This window comes from Acyrthosiphon pisum, chromosome A1, assembly GCF_005508785.2.
Source record: "Acyrthosiphon pisum isolate AL4f chromosome A1, pea_aphid_22Mar2018_4r6ur, whole genome shotgun sequence".
Taxonomy (NCBI): domain Eukaryota; kingdom Metazoa; phylum Arthropoda; class Insecta; order Hemiptera; family Aphididae; genus Acyrthosiphon; species Acyrthosiphon pisum.
This window is the reverse complement of record NC_042494.1, coordinates 36,911,689-36,933,603: the sequence shown is the minus strand read 5'-3', so window position 1 is coordinate 36,933,603 and position 21,915 is coordinate 36,911,689. Positions and strand designations below refer to the sequence as shown.

Below are 21,915 nucleotides of genomic sequence, written 5' to 3'. Positions count from 1 at the left end.
ATAACAAGTAGTTAGGTACTTAGGTAGAACTTGTATTGGGACAAAAAATTTAATTACTTATCTAATAAAAATAAAGCGATTTACTGATGTTGTTTATACAATGATTTCTTTAAAATATTACTGTAGATAGTATATTTACATTTTAAAATTTAAATATGCAGCTATAATTGACTAAATAAGTACATAATATTAGGTAGGAAATTAATTTAGAGTAGGAAGTTGGGTAGGTACTTTATAAAAAGGATAAACGTGGATAAAATAACTTTTAATATATTATTATGCATAATATTAGGTATAATAAGTGTATATATTATATTAAGCGATTTCGTTTATACTGAATCATAGATTTACTGATGAATTATGGAATTATAGAAATTATAACAAATAAATGTAATAATCACATTGATCTACAACGTATACTGCAAAAAAGTACAAGGCAACATAATTTATACCATATAACTTGTAAAAATAACGAACGTAGTACTTTTCAATAAAGTTGTGAGTCTTAACATCAATCATATTACGCGTGTACAATATGATATAATGTAGGTAATTGCTATTTCATATAATACTATACGAACTAATACTAATACGACAGTAGGCGAATACAACACCTACGAAAAAAATACATTTTGCTCTTGAGTAGCGAACGAAAAAATACCAAGGTTTGACCGAATAAAAATTTCCCGTTTACGTTTGTACAGTATACTATAATACGGTTTATATCTGTGTATTATGTTATGATATGTATACAGCTAACTGCACACGCCTGTGACGATCGGAGGGCTTAATTGTTATTATTTGGGCGCGGCTCAAGTCCGCGAATAAGTATTGCGGTGACGCGGACCGACGAAAATAACGTGAGACCGTCTGGTAGGTGTATATCGTGTATGCCGCGAGCCGTTCGATTTTATCCTTTCATGCTTGCAGTCAACAATGACCCACACGACCACTGGCTACCACATTATATATTGCATACAATATTCATATTATATTTTATAGTTCAGTACATATACGCCTCTATTATAAATCACCGTTGTAATGATATACGGTGTATTAATATTCGATAATCGTAATATACTTTAATATTATTATATAGGTAGACTAACATATAGTTGATAATTAATTATAATGCCATTTACTCAATTTCGTGCTATATACTAGATCCTTCCGGGGATGTAACCCGATGACCGATAGAGACGTTCCGGTGATGGACATAATATGCGAGTATTAAACATTAACTGGTAATTAGTATAATAATACTATACGTACCTACCTACACTATAAGGTATACAATATATTACATACGCACGCATTAACGTGTGAACGCTTCTTCCCCGCAGCTCTATTCGGATAGGAGAGATGTGACATTGATGTATATTGTATAACTTAGGTGTATCGTATGTGTATACAAAAATAGTGCTATACCATCATAACGTATAATATTATGTACGTAAACACACACACGCTCTCCTTGGGTCTAGTCCACCAAACACGTTATAACGGTAAACGCATTCCTATATTACCAGCGAGCGTGCAAAGCGCGTAAGACTATATAATACAGACACTATACATATATTTTGACTGTTTATCTTTTTACTATTATTTTTTACGTGTGCCTGTTTTTATGCTTTGGGACGGATGATGGGTGCAAATATCATATTATTACGCACTCGTTTATATGTCTGTCTTTATCTAATTTTTTTTTTCCTGGCCAGAGACTTTAACGCGCGCGTGCGAATAGTCCGGTTTGTGACGTGTTACGTACCCAAGATCAACTAAGTGGATTTGACTCAACGGTATATTATAATATTCATTTTGTGTTTACGATTCTAGCCACTTAGGCAGTAGTCAGACCCGTGAATTTAAATTTACTCAAAACTAATTTTAAGAAGTTGTTTTTTATGCATATACGGGAAATTGATTTTTTACGAGGAACTTCCAAAAATTACTCTTGGCCAGATCTGCGAAATTACGCAGATGGTTATATTTGATTTTATTTGATTTACATAACCATTATTAACATTGTTTTGCTTAGAATTTCGTTTTAATTGGACAACACGGCAATCGTACGTGATGTCCAACGTGCCACGCACGAAAAATAACTGTACATATTTTTCGTAATACATAATACAGCCATCACGGCACAACGACCAAAATATAGGAATTATGTTACGTGTAAGACGTTACACGCATGGATATATAATATCGCAGATTGTCGTGTCATTGTGTCAATATCGAGTGTGTGTGTGGGTGTGGGTGTACGTGTACCTATATATGCATATCGTATATAATGTCTGTTATAACTGCAATCGAACCAGTCTTTTGTATATATATTATATAGGTACCAATATACACATGTGGTATAAAAGTCAGTACACAGTCAACTGTGTATATATTTGTACCTATACTGTGTTGGAGTAGTACAAATGTATAATATAATACCTATATACTTAATAATCGTATGCTATATTTTTTTTAATATCCTATCGAACTTGCTGAACCTGAAATAAAGAGAACTTAAATTTTATTAAATTATGTAACTTATGAATTGATACATGAACATTATTAAACAAATACCACCTTTATAACATTTCATTTACCTATGTAATGTGTTAAAATTATATTATTTTTGAAGATTGTAAAAAATCAAATTCATTTAAATTTTTTGGTTGAAAATAAATATGACATGTGTAATAATATAATATACCTAATTATATAATATTCACAAAATTTAGATATAGGTAGGTACCTATTAAACAACAACTATATACACTATACATTATAATATATATTATGTTACATATCAGGTATATGTCTGTTGATTTATTTCAGCTTTCGCCTTTCTCCACTCATATAAATATTATCCTAAAAAAAAAAATATTATAACGAAAAGTAGCAAACGCGTGACTTAGAATGTATTCAGAGATCTTGTCGAAATTAATTATATATGTATATACATGCAAATCTTTAGGTCATTGGTAAACTTTAGCATGATACTGATCGTTGAAATACCCAGGTACTAAGGTACACGTATATCACATGTATAGTTCAATGGGTACCTAACCTATATATGTACATAATAATATTATGACATACCTTCATATGCATGAATGGTATACTTGACGTTAACTTTAACAAATCATCATTATTTGGAACTCAAGTCGATTTCAAACAATTATTTAACAAAATATATTAATTATATAGTAAATACGATGTAGCCATGTAGGTAATATACAATTAGGTTGAAGTATAAAGTCACTAGTTTATAAAATATGCAACTAAATACCTACCTATGACTCATATTATGAGTATAAGACGGAACGATAATAAATTAAACGGCTACGGCTTAAAAATTAATATCATTTAAACGTATAATAATATAACCGTAAATATATTTACTGTGAAATGCGGTATATAAATCAACTATCCTGTGTCTTATATGTATTTAAAATTACTGAATAATGATAAATGGTTCGTTTATCATTCATAAGTCATAACCCTCCAATGACTAAAAAGTTTAAAATTCCTAACGGTTCTTTTAAATGCGTAACGTATTATAGTCATACCGATTTAAAATATAAAATATCTCGTTCAATTAAGAACATAAAATACTTAGTGGGCACGTAATAATACAAAGTTAAGAGAAACGACTCCTTTTAGAAGCAACGCAATAACTTGAGTTTAAAAATTATTTACATATATATACTAGGTACTGTGCATTAACTATAATACTATACCTATATGTAAATAGCGGTAGTATACTGTATAAGTACTATAAATCTGCCACAGTTGTTTAATTTGATAATAATATTATGGTGATATTTAATATACTGTTTAGCTAAAATTGTCAATGCTCACAAATTGAAATTTATATTTAAATAATCTACAATGTACATCATTGTTGAACAATGAATTTTTTGGATAGACCATAGACGTTTTTATTGGTATTTTTTTATGACACACATTAACTGTTATAGACAAAACGAAAAGCGCATAGCAACTTAGTAAGAATATTATTCTTCCTAACCGAGAATTAATATATTTACTTCATAAATATTTAAAATTATCCAAACTTTTCATACACATACGCACACATGAACTGTTTATAATAACGGTAATATATTTATATTAGGTACTCACCACAGCGTCGTGTAAGAATAACGCGTAGGTTAGGTACCCGCGTAAATAAAGCCCAGTGAAAAGCAAATGAATATCATTCATATTAATACATAATAATAGTATTACTATGCCCTACCACAAGCTTATAACCTTGTAACGATTCAATACAGGTGCCTTATATAGTTCTATCGACCGTATAACAAGTTGTTAATCCGTAAAATGAAGAAATTGGTGTAATCATCCAGACGAATTCAGACGAACCTTTTTATTTAAACTAATTCTAAAAATATATGCTATGATGAAAATCATAAATCAGACACACCTGTCCTGGATAAGTTATAATGATAATAATAATAAAATTAATGATGTACCTCGTTCCAAAATAATTTGATGAAAATGTCCTAATTGCGTTACAATAGTAGGTAGGCACTTCAACTCACACGGAAGGGCCAATAAAAACAGGTTATTAGTTCAAAATTATCTAATTATAAGAATAAAAAACATTTTACCTCGGAAATGCAAATTAAGTAAATCTCAGATGAACCAATAAAAAACAATAATACATAATTATCGACCGATAATAAAAAAATTGAGATAGATCAATTTAGAAAATATGCAAGTTTAAATAGATATGTACCAACGTTAATTGATATTGCTTTGATTTTACTTTCTCAAGAAAATCGTTTTGATTATTATTTTCAAACGTCTTCTATTCCGATCATTCAGCTCCTATTAAATTATAAAACTCAAAACATAACTTATTGTTATGCTTGATTCGTTTATATACTATTATATTATAATATATTAGTTTGATTAATCCGAGCCATAACGTCCAACGTATGATTGTTTACCCACAACTACATAATAATATATACTAATCATAAGTACCAATAATTATTGTACATTGTATATATCAGCATCTATAATTAATGGTATCATTCAGTCGCGGGGATATCATGGTTTACTCTTCACTCTCTGATTTTTGAAACAAACAACGGACTTAAACATATTACATGGCATCCAAATGTTTTCATCATATTTTTCATATAGGTATGCGTAGAAACACAATAATATTCATCAAATCAACGTATAGTTTGAACATTTTGAAGTTTGAACCATCTACCCCGGAGAGTCAGCCGTGTAATGTGTACCTATATATTTATGTGGACACATTGTGGTTATAATGTCTAACGGTCCTTCATATTTCTGTCACGACCGCGCGACAACAACAATAACCAAACAATTTAGATAGGTTATTATTATTATTGTTATTATTATTATTATTATTATTATGTTTATTATTATTACGATCATCATTGAGTGAACGGTAGCTCTTCGTTGTAACTGTTAATTTCTTTAGGCGGCTAACCACGTGAAAACGTCACACCGAAGTGCGGTCTTATTGTTGGAGTATGCCTTTGAAACGCTCCACCTCACCTGGACACCCCCTCTCAAAAAAAAAATCACTCGTTTATTATATACTAATGGGTTTGATGTTCAATGATAGTTATGTTATTACCGACACATTAGATGGTCAGCAGGACCTGTAAAATGTACACACACTCAAACATGCGATACTATACTATTATAGCGGTTGTTGTGGTGGTAAAAAAAATGATCAATTTGTCAATATTCTCGATTCAAGAAGTCTTGTATTATTTATGCAGCAAAACGTTATTTTACGAGATACATAACGTTTCTGAGTTCCTAATACGCGTGGCACGCCAATCATTCTATTCAAACAAATAAAACACACTTACCCATAACTGCCATAAGGCTATAACCTATATATTTATCATCAATCGATTGAAACGAAACAATTGTGTAATTTACATATAGCCATATTATCAATTACAAGGTTCTTGAGACAAATCTGATATATTTTACGTAGGTATAATTTATTTAAAATTTATTTTTCTAGAAAATTATCAATTCATGAATTGTAAAAAAGTATCTATTGTATTGTATAATAGTATTGTAAAAAACTATAAAACAATTATAATTCTTTATTTCACAGTTTACTTGTACAAATCACCTGTACCTTCACTTCACTCGATAAATTAGGCATACCCTAAACTTATCACAATATGTTTTTTAAACTTAATTTATGCGTTTCTATAAATATTACAATGCCCATTAGCCATGCGTCAGATAAGTAATAGGTACCTATGCGGATGAATAGTTAAAACTAAAAATAATACAATTTACTTTATTGTCCGTACTAGGATATTGTGTAAATCAATGTCTTACATTATTACATTTTTGTTCAAAAAAATTTTTGATTTTTAATTAATAAAAATGTCGATTTAATGGTTTTTAAAACAATTATATTTATGTCAGTTTCAAACAAAATTGACACTAATCACACTGGTATTAAAAACTAAATACTAATACTTACTAAAAATTTCTAGTGCTTCCTTAAAATAATATGTAGATATAACTACGATACATACAAATAAATTATTAAACGAATCTATAAAACGAAAAATAATTAAATTAATTAAAAATTACGATGAAAATATGGTAAAATATATTTTTGAACGACGTTAGGTATTTGTCATTATAAGAGGGGTATATCAATATAATATAATAACTATTTTATAAAACCAATCAAAACACAATTCAAACAGAAAAAAAAAACAATTTATCAGATAACGCATGTGAGTAATATCCGTGAAAATAGTAATTTAATATTATTTTATCTGTCCTAATAACCCAATTTTACGGTAAACACATTAGCAAGTCGAATAAAATAGAATCAGAGTATACTTACTATGTTATTATTAAACTATGATGTTATATTTATTAACAATAATTATGATCATCCTATATTTTTTTTTTTAATTTTTAATTGTATATTTGTATAAGAAATAACAGTTTGAATTTTAAACTAGGTACTTTAAATTTAATCTAATTATTATATGATAAGATGTTGTAATATATTATAGATAATGATAAAAAAAAATATATATATAATAATATCTATATAATAAAATATATAGAAAAAATATAAAATACGTATCTGAATCGAGCTAGATTACAGTACTATCGTTAACTTTAATATTTTTAATTTTGAAAACTTTAGACGTGACTATTGCTTAAAATATAATATAACTTCTTAATAGGTAGGTACCTAATATCCCTGTGGTTTACACCAAGGTGTATTGATAAGGTGTCGTCACTCTGGACCCCTATAATACGTATACACTCTTGATTGAAAATATTACTACAGTTCTATAGTCACCAGAACGCGCTTCCTGTCCTATGAAGGCTTGTGTTTTCATACTGTTAAATGCAAAATGTCTTAAAAATTAATAATTAAAATGCTATTTTTTTTTTTAAATTGAAATTAGTATTTACAAAAACATTGAATAATAAAAAGTTTTTTTTTAACCAAGTTGGCATAATAAATTGGAGCCTGTAATTATACATTACATTTGCATTTTAATCATTTGCAATATTTTTTATTGAGTAGACATCAATTATAAAAAATTATGTATAATTAAGTCACTTCTTTGGATATTTGCATCCTTCTTAAAATCTTTAAATTAAATTCAAACTATTATGGTTCTGCTCTTAATTTTAATTGTGGTCTGGTAGAGTGGAGTATTATTTTCTAGTGCTCATAAAAACTCTAAAAACATGTTTAAAATATTTTGCATATTTTATTATATGATTAGGTATAGTATTTAATATTTATGTTATAATATTATTCAATAATAGTTATCTTATAAGCTTCAAACTAATTTTGAAAAATTATTTAGTTTTTTTGGTGTTTCCTTGTTTTTAGCAACTTGCAAATTTTTTCTTGTGAATATCATTATTGTCTTGACATAATGCGTTATGATATATTTGGTTAATATTTCACTGTGTATTGAGCAACCAACCTTTGTCAAAAATGTTGTTTATATATTTCTTCAATAACTACAAATTATGTTAGAAAAATGTATATGAAGTTTTTAAGTTCAAATGCAACATTACAAACATGATCTTTTACCGGAACAGACAGTTATATATATTTAGATATTTTACAGTATAATCTAGTACAGTGCTTCTCAAATTTGTTTGACATGAGGCTCTCTAAATTTAATGTAATACTGTCAAGATTAATCAAAATTATTAATTGTTTTTTCTAAATTAGGTATATACTAAAATTACATATACTATTTTACACAGATAAATTATTAAAGTGTATAGTAAATTAATTTTTTAATATACTTTTGAGAAATAAAATTAAAATTTAGTATTAAAATTTAAGTATTTAAACTCTTTCCATAAACGCTTAAAGTCTAAAGAAAATAAGCACTGATCTAGGATGACCATATAAGTCTATCAACCATTTAGCATATAGATATGTTTCTATCCTCAGGATCTCAGTTAATATATAATATAATATAATATATAGGTAATATCATTGATTTTATAATATACTATAAATACTATGAATATATTATAAAATCAATGGTGATAGGTACAACTGTGTAATAAATGCTTATAAAAAGATATTAAAAATATATGCATTTTGGAAACACATAGGTAATATCAGTCTTGGGTAAAATACTTTTGAAAAGTATTTGGAATTAATACTCGAATACTTATGAAAAATAGTATTCCGAATACGTATTCGAATACTTGATAAATATAATATTCCGAATAAAGTATTTGGAATAATATAAAAGTATTCTGAATACATAAAAATATTTTTGATAAATATATGAAACGATACCAGTTATAATTTTGATATTGTATGATATTAATAGATATTATTGACTCAAAATTTCCAGCTCTAAAAATATAAATGTTGTATTTTTGTTTTAAATCAAATGCAAGGGAATAACATGCAAATCAAACAATTTAATTTTCATACTTTTAAAGTATTCCCAACAAAGTATTTAGAATAGTTTCAAAGGTATTTAGAATACATCGAAAAATACTTTTGGAAATAGTATTCTAAAAGTATTCGGAATACTACCCAAGACTGGGTAATATGAATACTAGTATAATACTAGAACTAGTATTATGAATTAACTCTTACATTTTTCATATTATATTTTTTTTGTAGTAGGAAATTTAAAAATGACAATTTAGTTAATTTAGTTAATTATATTTAATAATATTAATAGTTGTATTTGATAAAAAGAAAGTATTTAAATACATTTATACAAATAATTTAAAGCATAGAAGTCATTATGCAATGAAAAATTTTGAATTTTATTCCGCTAATCATAACATATATTAAATTTTCTATGGCTTTGGTGTACTAAAGTGTTCGTTTTTCGCCCTCTTTAGGACATATAGCGCTCCCGGTGGTGACGACTATCTGTAGTAAAATTTTCAATCAAGTTTTCAAGCAAGTGACGACACCTTATCAATACACCTTGGGTGTAACTAAAAAAATGTAGACTTTAAAAACGTAAATTTATCTACTTTATTTTTAATATCATGAATAACTTACTGAACAAAAAAACCAACTCAAGATCATTTTCAAATTCTTATTCTCTCGTCCTACACAAGAATATGTTGACTGTTCTATTCCTTATTTCTCGAACTGAACTCATTGTGAAGATAAGAAACCTCTTCGCCGTTATTGTGCGTCGATAGCTAATTGGACAATTCCTTCTCTCATCTCTAAATTTATCATTTATTACACAAAATTCTTGTTATTTTAATTTACTTAGTGCTATTAACGAATTATATTAGATACATACTTCATATTGTTCTTTGGCACCAGCTTGTGTAGTTATGATATGTATGTATAACATTTTCACTTTTTATCTATTACATTTTTAATCTATATCTATCACTTAAATAATAATTAAACCAAGTTATGTCATTTTATTCACAAATTGTTTTTTTATTTAAAATTCGTGTTATCGTTTAAAGTGTATAATGTATTAAGAGCCCAGTGTAGATAAAATTTAACTAATAATATAAACAATACAATATATAGTATTAATACCCATATAAGGGTCGTAAATTGTGATGAATTTATATTTTATTATATTAGATTAATATCCATGAATATGAAGTTTATTTAAAATATAATTTTTATCACACAACATTTAATTTTTTTTTTTTAAATATGGTAATAGTAATTTATTGACGGTAAGAGTCTTGAGAGAAAAAGTCATCCTCTCACCCTAATAATATATACAACATAAATTAAACATTATCCTTAATATATAATATATGTGTCTAATTTCTATATGAATTCATACATAAAATCGTTGAATAGAAATGTAAAAAAATACGTTTATGATACAATTGTGTCCACAATTCACTGACATTATTTTTTTTTTCAGATCTGTGGTATTAAAATGAGAAGAATCAACCGTCGGTTGGTTTTGTTATCGATCGTATTCGTGTGTGACGTAGTTAATGTTTTCGGGAGACCACAAGAGCCAAGCACAGTTAGCAGCACATTAAAAGGTGAAATTAAATATATATATATACATTACGTGTGGACCACAAATGTACGTGGAATTTAATATCTCGATAAACAACTGATATATTACAATCTAAATGTATAAAAATAAAATAAGATTTCGATAAAAAAATTTTTTTTAACGTTTATCAACAACATGTTAATATATTTAAGAAGCGATTAAATGTTGTAATATTTTTCGATAGCATAAAATACAATATACGTTGTTTCAAATGGCTTTATGATATTTTTAAACATTTTTAATTTTACAATACATTATACAAATCATAATGTAATAATTTATAATAATAATACTTTTTTTGTTAAAAAAAAAAATGTTATTGTAAAAAAATTCCCAAAATTAATTAATTGAAATTATGATGATAAAACATAAGATTCAGATTTAGTGCCTGACAATGTAATGACATAGCACGCGTTCATGTTATATGTGTTGCCTATTCATAACGCCGTCGCACTTGGTAGAATGATATTAGGCTAAACATTTATACATAGATACTTAATATCAAATTGAATACTTATGAAATCTTATATTATTTTTAGTATTAATATATCAGTATAATCATAAAACATTTATAACTTAAATATTAAATTTTGATTTAATCATGTTTTTTAATCACATTATATTCCGCTAACATTTTGTTCCACAATATAAACGATCAAACATTAATTTCAATTTGTAATGCTGTTTTATTTTTGTATGTTACAGATGATCTTGTTAACAGGTATACAGCTTTTACTACGGCCACTCCGAGGTCTTTGGAATTTGTGGAAAGCTACTTGAGCACGTCTAAAAACCAATACGCATCGAATGCCATAAACAAAAAAGAAGACACCCGTTACGCTGAACCCGATCCGTCATTAAGACCTTTTTTCCAATTCCTTTTAAATTCAACTAAAAGAAAAAAACGAAATTTAACTAAATCATCAGATAGTCGGCTAGTAGAAAACTTTATCAATTACTCTATTAATAACCTCCAAAACCCAGTCCGTGCTGATTCATTAGATTCAATTATTCTTATGCATAATATTGGGGAGCACTCGTCATATAAGCATGAACCCGAAACTCAATATTTGCCTGTACAAATTTATTCGAAAATTCCAAAACCAAAACCAGTAAGGTATGATTTATCTTCTTCTGACTCTATATCTGGATCTATATATCAAACTTCTACCCAAGACCCGTATAAAAATTGGCAAGAAACGCCCCTGATTTTTCCCAATAGCAATGGTAAAACATCCACTGCTCGTCCACCTTACATCTCATCCAACTATTATCAACCCAATTACAATATCCCAGTTATTATTAACGACCAATCACCAACATTTATAACCCCTATTGAACTACAAGCCCCTACATTTATAACGCCAATAGAATACCAAGGTCCAACTTTTGTAACTCCTATATCCGTCACTCAAGCACCATTAACTGATGGGAACCCGCCACCAACAATAGTTATATTGGAAGATATAGATACGGCCGTAGAACCTCCGTTAAGTGATCCTATGGTGGAACAAGACCCGGTGGGTGCAGGTGGTTCTGGTGTGGCCAGTGCGGCAGCGGTTGGTGGCGCAGCTGGAATCATAGGTGCTGCAATAGGGGCAGGAGCCGGGGTAGCTGGAATTGCTGGAGGGGCAGCAGCTGCTGCAGTAGCTGGTGGAACTGTGGAAAATGGTGGTGGAGGGGGAGGTGTGGGGACGCTAACACCAGCGGACGTAGCGCAGTGCCGGGCGGGTGGCAGTGCTCCAAAAGTGTGTTCTGAGTTAATAACGACTTCAACTTCTCCAACTAGTTCTGGTTTTATACAATTTTTAGACGATTTAATATACTTGTTCACTTCACTTAATTTTATTGGGCCATTGATGATAACTTTTTGGTCGATTATTTTTCCACCCATGTCTATTATTCTGACCAGTGGTCTAGGTGTTATATCATTTTTGTTTCCTTGGATATTGCCAAGAATATGGTTTGGTCGTCAACTCATGAATACGTTTAATATAAACCAACTTGACCAACGCTTTGACAATATAAATAATTACCATCAGCCATATTATTACTAATATTATTTTCACTGTGTAAAGTATTTGATTAATTAGTTTCTTTTAAATTATTTTAATATTGTTCATTACACTTATTTCCTTTTCCTCATTCGTGAGTTCAGCGATCACGGGTGTATATCTTAATTAACTGTATTTACGTTTCTTTTATAAATTATATTATTTTAATTTATTATTAAAAGTTAGTTTTAATTTCCAGGCTGTGACGTCGTTATTATGATATTTTTGTACAAATTAATATGATAAAATTATACGTTTTAGGATAATTTATAATAATTTATGCGTATAATATATTTTTGTACGGTATAACTAGATAAATAAAATAGAATCATAATATTTTAATCTGACTTTTTTCATCAAAATCCTAAATAATTTAACATATTATATTTAAATAAACTAAATACTATATTGATTTTTATAGGAAAGATGCTGTGGCAACGCCAATCGTTGTGTTTGCAGAGACAGCTATCAATGCAGGGGATGCTCGGGCCCATACTACTAAGCCACCGCTGATGGATGATTCTGTGAAGTCAGTTAGTGATCAACTTCTTCAAACATCGACATCTAGCAGTATAGTTGTATCTTCAGAAGTTAGAACAGTTCAAAAAAATGAATCACCTTTAAAAGGAGAAGCGGTGCCTGTACTAACTGATGAAGATGTACATGCTGTAGGCCCATACAATTACAAAATATCATCAGATGGATCCACAAGACCAACAGGAGATTTGTCAACTTGGATTCTATTGGGTGGCGAATCTTCACCAGCACCATTAAATATGGCCACAATTAAAAAAGTACCTAAACCAGCTGATGCAACTACTTCTTCACTTTTACAGTCGTATGAAACAAGCACTACAAGAAAAAGGAAGCCTACAACTGAAAAAATGACTACAGCTCATTCTACTACAGTCACTGAATCCCCGATCAAGTTACAAGATTCAAAGTTTAAAAATAAAACGCCAGTCATTGTTGGAAAAATACCTACTACAACTACAGTTAAAGATAAAGTTGAAGAAGTAACCACTCCTCTTCCTGAATTACCACCCCTGGACAATAATACGAGATTTGGAACTCCTGTTGTCACATTTCCTCATGTACCACCTAGACAGAGACCCTCAGCAAATAATACAAAAAAAACAGAAAAACCTTTAACAACAAAAATAACTTCTACAGCCGTTGTTATTTCCAAGCCTTTAAATAACACAATGTCAGTGTCTTCTACTACTGCGCCCACGGTTACTATTACTACATCATCTTCTTCTACAACAGTTTCAAATCTAAATGTAACAGAAATTGCAGATAAATTCACAGAATCGAGTAATTCTACTACACAAAATACTTCATTAAAAAAGAAAAAAAAGAAGAAGAACAAGAATAAGCGTAAGCCAGTTAAAGTTTCTAATGATGACGCTCAAAGTAAAATCGATGAACAGAGTACTAAAATAACTCCAGGTCGACCATTATCGACTCGAATATATAATTATTTGGCTCGTGAAGTTATGCCCAATGTGGGAGTCGGTTTAGTTGGCTTGATGTTGACTGCTGGTTTAGCAGGATTACTCTTATATTCGCCATTAGGAGGAGCTGCTATACCTTTGGTACCATTAAGACGCACTGATTCTCACGTACATGGTCATAGTCATGGGCATGGTCCTGGTTATGTTCCTCCTGAAACTGACAACTCACAGCCAGAAGAACAAGTGTTTGGTCAAGTGCTATCTGGAATGTCTTATGGTCATAATCCGTATGGTAGAGAACGTCCTGACGCAGTTCCTAAGTACAAGTCATCTTATCAACTATCTGAATACCCTGCCGTTCATGATGTACCAAAATACAATTCCCATGACACCAATAAATATTCTGCTCATGATGTAACTAAATATGTTGCAGCAGCCGATACAACTAAATATTCTACACACGACGGAACCAAATATGCAGTTGTTGAAAGTACTAAATATTCAGCCCCCGACACTAATAAATATTCGGCTCCAGATGCATCGAAGTATTCAACAATTGACGTAAGTGCTACTCAGGATAAGGTACCATATACTCCTTTAGATGCATCTGAAGGACCAGCATTTGAACAAACACAAGACAGCCAAGATGATACTTACCAAAATCACCATTATGATGAACTCAAGTTTGATTCGTCCAACGCTTACGATCAACCTAAGTATCAGAGTACTTCACAGGTGAAAGGAGTGTATAAAGAAGATCAACCTTCTTTTGAAGTATCAAAGTATCCAGGATATGTTCAAGATGTACCTAAAGAAGAAACTGTAGCTGTAAATTATAATTTTGAGAATCACCGAACAGATGAAAAAGAAAGTTCTACCGCGGCATCATCAGATCCAACGTTTTCTGCATTACAGGGTATTCCAAAATTTTATGAACAAAGTGTGAACCCTGAACAAATATCTGTTAATGTACACCAAACTATGAAGATGGAACACGGACCTCGAAGTTTAAGAATAAGGCGTCAAGTAGACGAACATAATGAAATTGATGCCCAATTACCAGATGAAACTACAGTAAAGCCTACCGAAAAAACTGTCGATAAGAGTACGGAAAATCAAACAACTGATGATATCACTTCTTCTACAACAACATCTACGTCAACAGTGTCAACCAAAATACCTGACTCGTCAGAATTACCTACTGTGAATAACAACCAATTTTCATTAATAGATCTTTTAAGAAGAGTAGCTGAAGTCAAACTGAAAATGGGAATTGAAATCCTAAAAAACACAGCAGCTAGTTTCACACAATATGTAAATGCTATTCAGAGAAAAATGACACACATGGTTAGGAATCTACAAAAGTCAAACGATAGACAACAGTCAGAGAACAAACAGGAAAAAAATGTCAAACCAGATTCAAATGTATCCGATGAGAAACGACAACGAAGATCAATTAGACATAGGATTTATTCAAATTAGTTACTTTTAAGTGGAGTTAAAATAAGTTTGGTGATATGATGGGAATGTACAATGAACTGGGGAATTTCTCTTATAATATTTTCAAGACTAAAAACTTTAGCTAAAAAATGTCCATACAACGATCTATGGGTTTTTTTTAGGATCAAGTTTTGGGATCTACAAACATATTGTAAATTGAATTGATTTGTAATATGTTTTTGAGAGAAAATAAAATAATATGTATTTGTATTAAATGTATTAAATACATATTGTAAGCTTAAGTGATTGGTACATTGCTACTATTGTATAGCACATAATATGTACCTGTCTATGTAAATATTAATTTAAATTTTATATTTTTTTATACGTAACAATATACAGTGTTTTATTTATCGAATAAATACAATGTGTTTATTTTTATTTCACTTTTACCCAACATATTTACTTAATATAAAATAAAATGTGATACTGCGTATCAAATTACAATATACAGTATGCAAGCACTTAATAAATTAATAAAATACAACTGAATTAAAACTATTACATTAAATAAATAAATAATTAGTTATCGTGTAGTTACATAACAGTGCTCAAAAGGTATTAAAGGTATTGGCAACGACATCAAATAAACATTGAGCGGAACGCAAAAAGGTGACGATTAAAGAAAAGAAATTACAAGTAATTTAGAGTCAATAATTATCTAGGATATACGTGATGATGCAGTACTACTTCTGGTCTAGTCGTGAGATCCCTGCGTTTTCTGTTAACCATCATTGGCAGGAACATTGCCATAGTAGCAGCTGGTAGCATTCCAGCGCCTACTGCGGCCAACATCGCTCTTCGTTCGTCGTTGGACTTGGCTGATCTGTCGGAAAACACTTGCACATCATTTTCGTTTTCCTTAAGTGCTCTAGCTGCAAACTCCCTTTGTTCTTGATCCACTGATTTCCTTGAAACATCCACCTCGATCATGCCATTGTGCGATGTAGTTACATTTTTTGAATCTTTATCAGGTGGCAAAACCATTAATCGTACAGTTCTCTTGGACGATATTGGTCGGCTTACCGTATCCGCTGATCGACCAGTCATTTCATCTGATCTACTTACAGTTTCAACCGGTCTATTAACCGTGTCAATGGATATCGACCTTCCTTGTAAGCTTCTATTAGGTCGATGTGGGATAGAATAACCTTTAGTGCTGGATAAAAGTACCCATTGTCCATCCCCTTCGGCTTCTGTGGGTCTCGGGCCACCATAAGATGTCTGCCCATAGTCACCGTTCCACGGTTTGTGATAAGCGTCGGCAGGAAATTGTCCAGGTTTGCCATCCGTAATTATATCTTGCTCTGCATTGTTCCATCCATAAAAGTTCTGCGAGTTATGAGGTGCCGATGGTTTTTGATAATTAGACGCTTGTGATGGCTTGGAAGAATAGTCGTAAGTTGGTCGAATCCAAGGGCGCTCAGTGGTCCATTCAGATTGCTGTTGTTGTGGCTGATGGTAATTATTACTGGGTCGTTGTATAGGCCTGTTACTGGCCCATGGAGAATAGCTGGCTTGTGTGTGGTCTTGGGGTGGTGGCGGCCACGTTGGGCGATTGTTTGGTTCCCATTTCTGGATGTGCGACGATGACCAAGCCATTGGTTCCAATGTGACCCACCCACGTCGATCATCGTATGGGTTTTTCGAACTCTGTTGTGGATCTACTAAATTCCACGATGCCTTGGATTTATCTTGATTGCCGCTATCTTCGTACGATAATATCTTGTCCGACGATTCGGACTCACTGTCTGCTTCACCGTAACGCTTAAGTATTCGGTTTAATTCATCCTGGGTGTACGGTTTGAAGGTGGCGTCAGATCCTCCCAGCTCAATCCCTGCGCACTCGTTGTTATCCGTACACTCTATTGAATATTTCATTTTAGCCGGATCTGATGCTCCGATAAGTGAAGCTCCGGTTATCGTGTCACGTCTCCATTTTATTGTCCCTGCGTTTGCATCATCTCTAACGGTGAATGGCTTCGATGTAATTATATAATTAGTTTGTGTGTTTGGCGCTGAATTATAAGACCGTGATTCTGTATTGGCTGACACTAAGATCACCGGCAATACGGCAACAACCCAAATGTACATTGTAAACTTGTTTTTATTACACCGGTATATGATGAAAGATTGTTGACATCCTTTGAAACCAATCCTTTAGCTATGTTCTGCAAAATTAAATAAATAAATGCGTTAAATTAAATATATCTAAATTATAATATGGAAATTACAATTATAAGTATATTTATTGAAAGTAACTTTGTTTATGTCAAATGATAGCCGTCAAAATATTTTAAGTGTACCTACTAGTAACTTACTAGTATAGGTACCTATGTGTAAAAAAACATTTCTACTTTCCATATCATCATTCACAATTACGATGCTAATGACTGGGTACAACTAAATTACTTTTTAATCATTTCACTTTCATAAATTCGTTTTATTTTATAATGACCTGTGACTAATTTTCAACATTTCGTTTACACTTCATAATTTATTACCTTTATGTACGTCCGTGATTGTATTGTGTACAATTTTGTAATGCACTAGCTATTGTAAGGTCATAGAATTATTTAAAAATTATATATATATAAGTATTTGTTTTTGAAAAAATATACTTTGTTATGACTTTTGATGTATATAATATAAAATATAAAACTGTGTTGATGGTAAACACTCCGGTACTGTTCGCGACCCACGTGTCACTGTCCAAGAAAACATTCGGATTGCTCGAGAAAGGATACGGTGCAATGAAAATTCGTTGGTGGGTTCACGCGGTTATTGAAGCGCGGAAACGGTGAAAGTACTTTCTATTTCTGTAACTGTAACATATTTATTCCCAGCAAAAAAAAAAAGAAAAAGAATTCTCGATCTCGTTGACTCTGGAAATTTCCAGGTTACGCCAATTAGAGGGGTTCGTTTTTATGTTTGATTTAATTTGTTTTGTGCACATACGTTTCCGATGGTAGATTTAACAACGGACAATACAGTAGAAAATCAAACGGGAGTGTTGGCTGTCACGTATCCACATAGAATCTTCATGACAATAGGCTTTAGGATTTCACAAATGAATGTTCTATCCAACAAGAATTTGATGGTAATTTTATTGTACAAATAAAAATCCTATTCAAACTGTTAAATGTTTATCTAATAGTCTACGTATTCAATTATTCAAAATATTCAACACTGTGAATTATTTATACATATACATTGGTACAATGGTACATAAGTCAATTATTTGTAATTAAAAACTGTCTTATATTTAACTTTCTTTTTGTCATTCTAAGAAACCAAAATAAGTCGATAAAAAAATAATTAAATAATTATTTTATTTTTTTATTTTCGTACATTTGTTTTTAATATTTTTAGTTCATAAAAAATCTGTTCATCATTGTTTTTTAATTTAATGATAAAAACGCACTGAAAAAATATTACGAGCTGATTACATAACCAAAACAATGCGTAACGAAAGAATTTTCCTTGTAAACGGCATTCACCAATGAACTTGAACTTCATAATAATTTATTAGAAATTATCAAATTAAACAATCGTACATAGATTTAGATATAGTTGGTGATCTAAAAAATTGATATTTATTATTGAATAAATATTTTTAATTATATACAAAATGAGTCCAATAACAAATAGGAACTTTATTGTGTTACAAATAATTTTCAAAAAATTAGAGTTTATATTTAACTGTATATATAATATTTATATCTACTCTTACTGAATATATTTTCTTTTTCCACTCTAAGAAAAATACGTATTATTAATGCCCATTTGATTAAAGAATCTCATTTTTAACAAGTCCCAACCCTCCGACGGTTTTTTGAAAAAACTGATAAATAATTGAACAATTATTGCCGTGGGTTGTTTTTTTTATATAATGACAATACCTTTGTAAGACATTTTTTTTTGTTTGCCATCCGGGCCAGAAATGAGAATAGTCTAAATCTTACACCCCACATAACTTGTAACAAAAGAAAACTCACTTATAGTTATCGTATTTAAAACAACAAAATAAATTCACATATACCTAAATATGTAAGACAAAAAAAACTGACAAAACGCCTGTTATAAGTTTAAGTCTCTTTGATAAAATATAATATGTACATATATGTAATTATGTTCGTTCGGCCATTTTACGAGTTTATTCGTGGAAAAACCACATGTTGTATTCTACCACGAAACACATGGTCGCGCAAGAAACGAACGTTTTCCCGGCAATACCATGGTTGACGTGAAGCAAACTCGGTAAAAATAAAAATACAAAGTGACAGCGGACTTTTAATATTATGCAGGCGAGTGTTTACCTTCTCGGCAGTGGTCGGGAACAAGAACGACAGTCAAATCGATGGACCGGAAGCGGCGGAAGTCCGTTTCGGCACGTCGGGCCCCGACGGTGAGATGGCTTGCAATGACACTGGTGCGGACACAAGAGCGGCCGATAATAATATATTACTATCATACACTAACATAAAACGACCTGCGGAGTCGGCGCGCGCACGTTTGTGTGTGTTTGTTTGTTTGTGTGTGTTTGTCGGCGTAGTGCCACGGCGGCGGATCGCTTAGTAGCCGTTTAATAACGCACGTCCGATGTTTTATTAGTCACTGAACGGGCGTCGGGATCGCGACTCGCGGGAGAGAACCGCCCGGGCGGCGCCGACCGGAGATGGCGGGCCCCCTTGGCCGCCAGCGGTGGAAAACCATTGCGTGGACCGTGCCCCCCCTCCTCACATCGCGGACGAGAGGGCCACCGGACCAGAACCACAGGAAAGTTTCCCGAAGCCACCTCTTAGGATTTTTTCTCTTTCTTCCGTTGTTTATTTCGGCTCGCGTTCTCTCCGTAGTACATACACATGGCCGTTTGTGTTGTTATTATTATTATTAAGTATCATTTATTTTTTTTAAATGCAAAAACCGATTTTCTTCTTTTTACAGTTTTCACTCGTTTGGATCATTTGTGCGGTGATGATGACGATTGTGTGTGTGTGTGTGTACACTCACTCACTCACTCTCTCTCTATCTCTCTCACTCCATTTCTCTCTCTCTCTCTCTCTCTCTCTCTCTCTCTCTCTAACTTTCCGTCTCTGTCGCGGCGGCGGTGGTCCTGGCAGAGCCGCTTTCTACAGTCTCCGCACGACGTCGTTTATAATACACATCCATAATATATTGTGCATTGTCGCGACCGCGTCTTTTTTTACGCTCGTCGCCCTGCGCGTCCCGTCGCGTTTAGTCTTCCGCATCTGCAAACACTCGCACTTTTTTACTGCCCCCCCCCCCCCCAATCATCTATTATCTCGGGACTCGACGTATATTCTATTCCTCCGTTGCCACCTTAAGTCCTACACTTTTTCGGAAGACGCACCACCATAGCACAACATTTCTCTCTGATGCAGTTAACGAATTGCGTACCGATAACATTTACCAACGTTGCACTGATTATTGCGTCCGAAGATGTTTAAGTGACAATACTAATCCGATGTAAAAAGTAAAAACATAATTTTCTATATTATATTTAATAGATTGCACATATAATTGGCACAAACAAATATCTACAAATAGCAATACTATAGAGTATTACATAGTTAAACGTAGGTAGGTTAAAAATATTGTTGTTTTTTTTATTATTTCGTGTAAAAATATCAACCCAAACATGTTACATTGATGCAAACAGGGACTAAGTTCCCCAAAAAATGTCCATAGCTCCAAACATTTCCTCCTACATTTTGTTTTAAACTTATTCAATATTATCAAAGTCCAAACGCTATTTGCGCCTATGAGCCAGAATAAATATAATATTAAAATTTCGTGTTTTCTGATGTTTTATGTCTTATTTTAACTATAGTATTTGACTAGGTACCTAGATATTACGTTTTAATACTTTGTGTTAATTAGTATATCAATAGATATTAGGGTGAGCAGAATAAAACATTCCGTTATATTTCTATTGAGAAGTTTCACTACCTATGGTGGTAGACGGTTTTCTATGGTCGTTAGAAAAACTCAAAACGTCACTATTACCGATTCAGTAACATTCGGTAATCAAAAACGCAACTTAATGAAAAAACTGGAAGTGCTGAACATCTTATTTTTTTCATTTAGTCTTATGATCATGGTTTACAAAATGGACAAATTCCCACTCCATCCCCTCCAATTCAATAATCACAAATTTAATAATATCAATGTACTGTAGTAAATATTAAATTAATAATTCATTAATATAAAATTAGAACTGATTAGATAATCATACAAGCATAAATTATTAAGGTGCTGATTTCAAGACTGGGGGTGAAAAGCACATCTAAGCACATTATGGCTTTTTTAGAC

At 31.4% G+C, this 21,915-nt stretch overlaps 2 protein-coding genes across 5 annotated transcripts in view; one reads left to right on the top strand and one right to left on the bottom strand.

Moving 5' to 3' along the window:
• The window catches only part of LOC100163617 (location of vulva defective 1), a 56,116-nt gene extending 40,179 nt beyond the window's left edge, over positions 1–15,937 (top strand). For all 3 annotated transcript variants that reach the window (XM_016805946.2, XM_029486987.1, XM_008186690.3), the window contains 3 exons: positions 10,425–10,551; positions 11,274–11,289; positions 13,044–15,937. In XM_016805946.2, coding sequence (XP_016661435.1) covers positions 10,440–10,551; positions 11,274–11,289; positions 13,044–15,561 — 2,646 coding nt within the window. In that variant the 5' untranslated portion in view covers positions 10,425–10,439 and the 3' untranslated portion in view covers positions 15,562–15,937. The remainder of the gene's footprint in view (positions 1–10,424; positions 10,552–11,273; positions 11,290–13,043) is intronic.
• Positions 15,756–20,209, bottom strand: LOC100165667. Of its 2 annotated transcripts, none has more exons than XM_001947199.5 (2): positions 19,899–20,209; positions 15,756–17,750 (listed from the first exon to the last, which is right to left on the bottom strand). In XM_001947199.5, exon 2 carries the CDS (start codon positions 17,671–17,673, stop codon positions 16,237–16,239), a length of 1,437 nt encoding a protein of 478 aa, XP_001947234.1. In that variant the 5' UTR covers positions 17,674–17,750; positions 19,899–20,209; the 3' UTR covers positions 15,756–16,236. The 2 variants fall into 2 exon arrangements, with proteins under 2 accessions (XP_001947234.1, XP_016661436.1); XM_016805947.2 differs by lacking the exon at positions 19,899–20,209 and adding an exon at positions 18,084–18,232.
• Between the last annotated feature and the right edge of the window lie 1,706 nt (positions 20,210–21,915).

Coding starts and splice junctions, on each gene's coding strand:
- LOC100165667 (XM_001947199.5), bottom strand. CDS start 17,673: ATGTACATTTGGGTTGTTGCCGTATTGCCGGTGATCTTAGTGTCAGCC.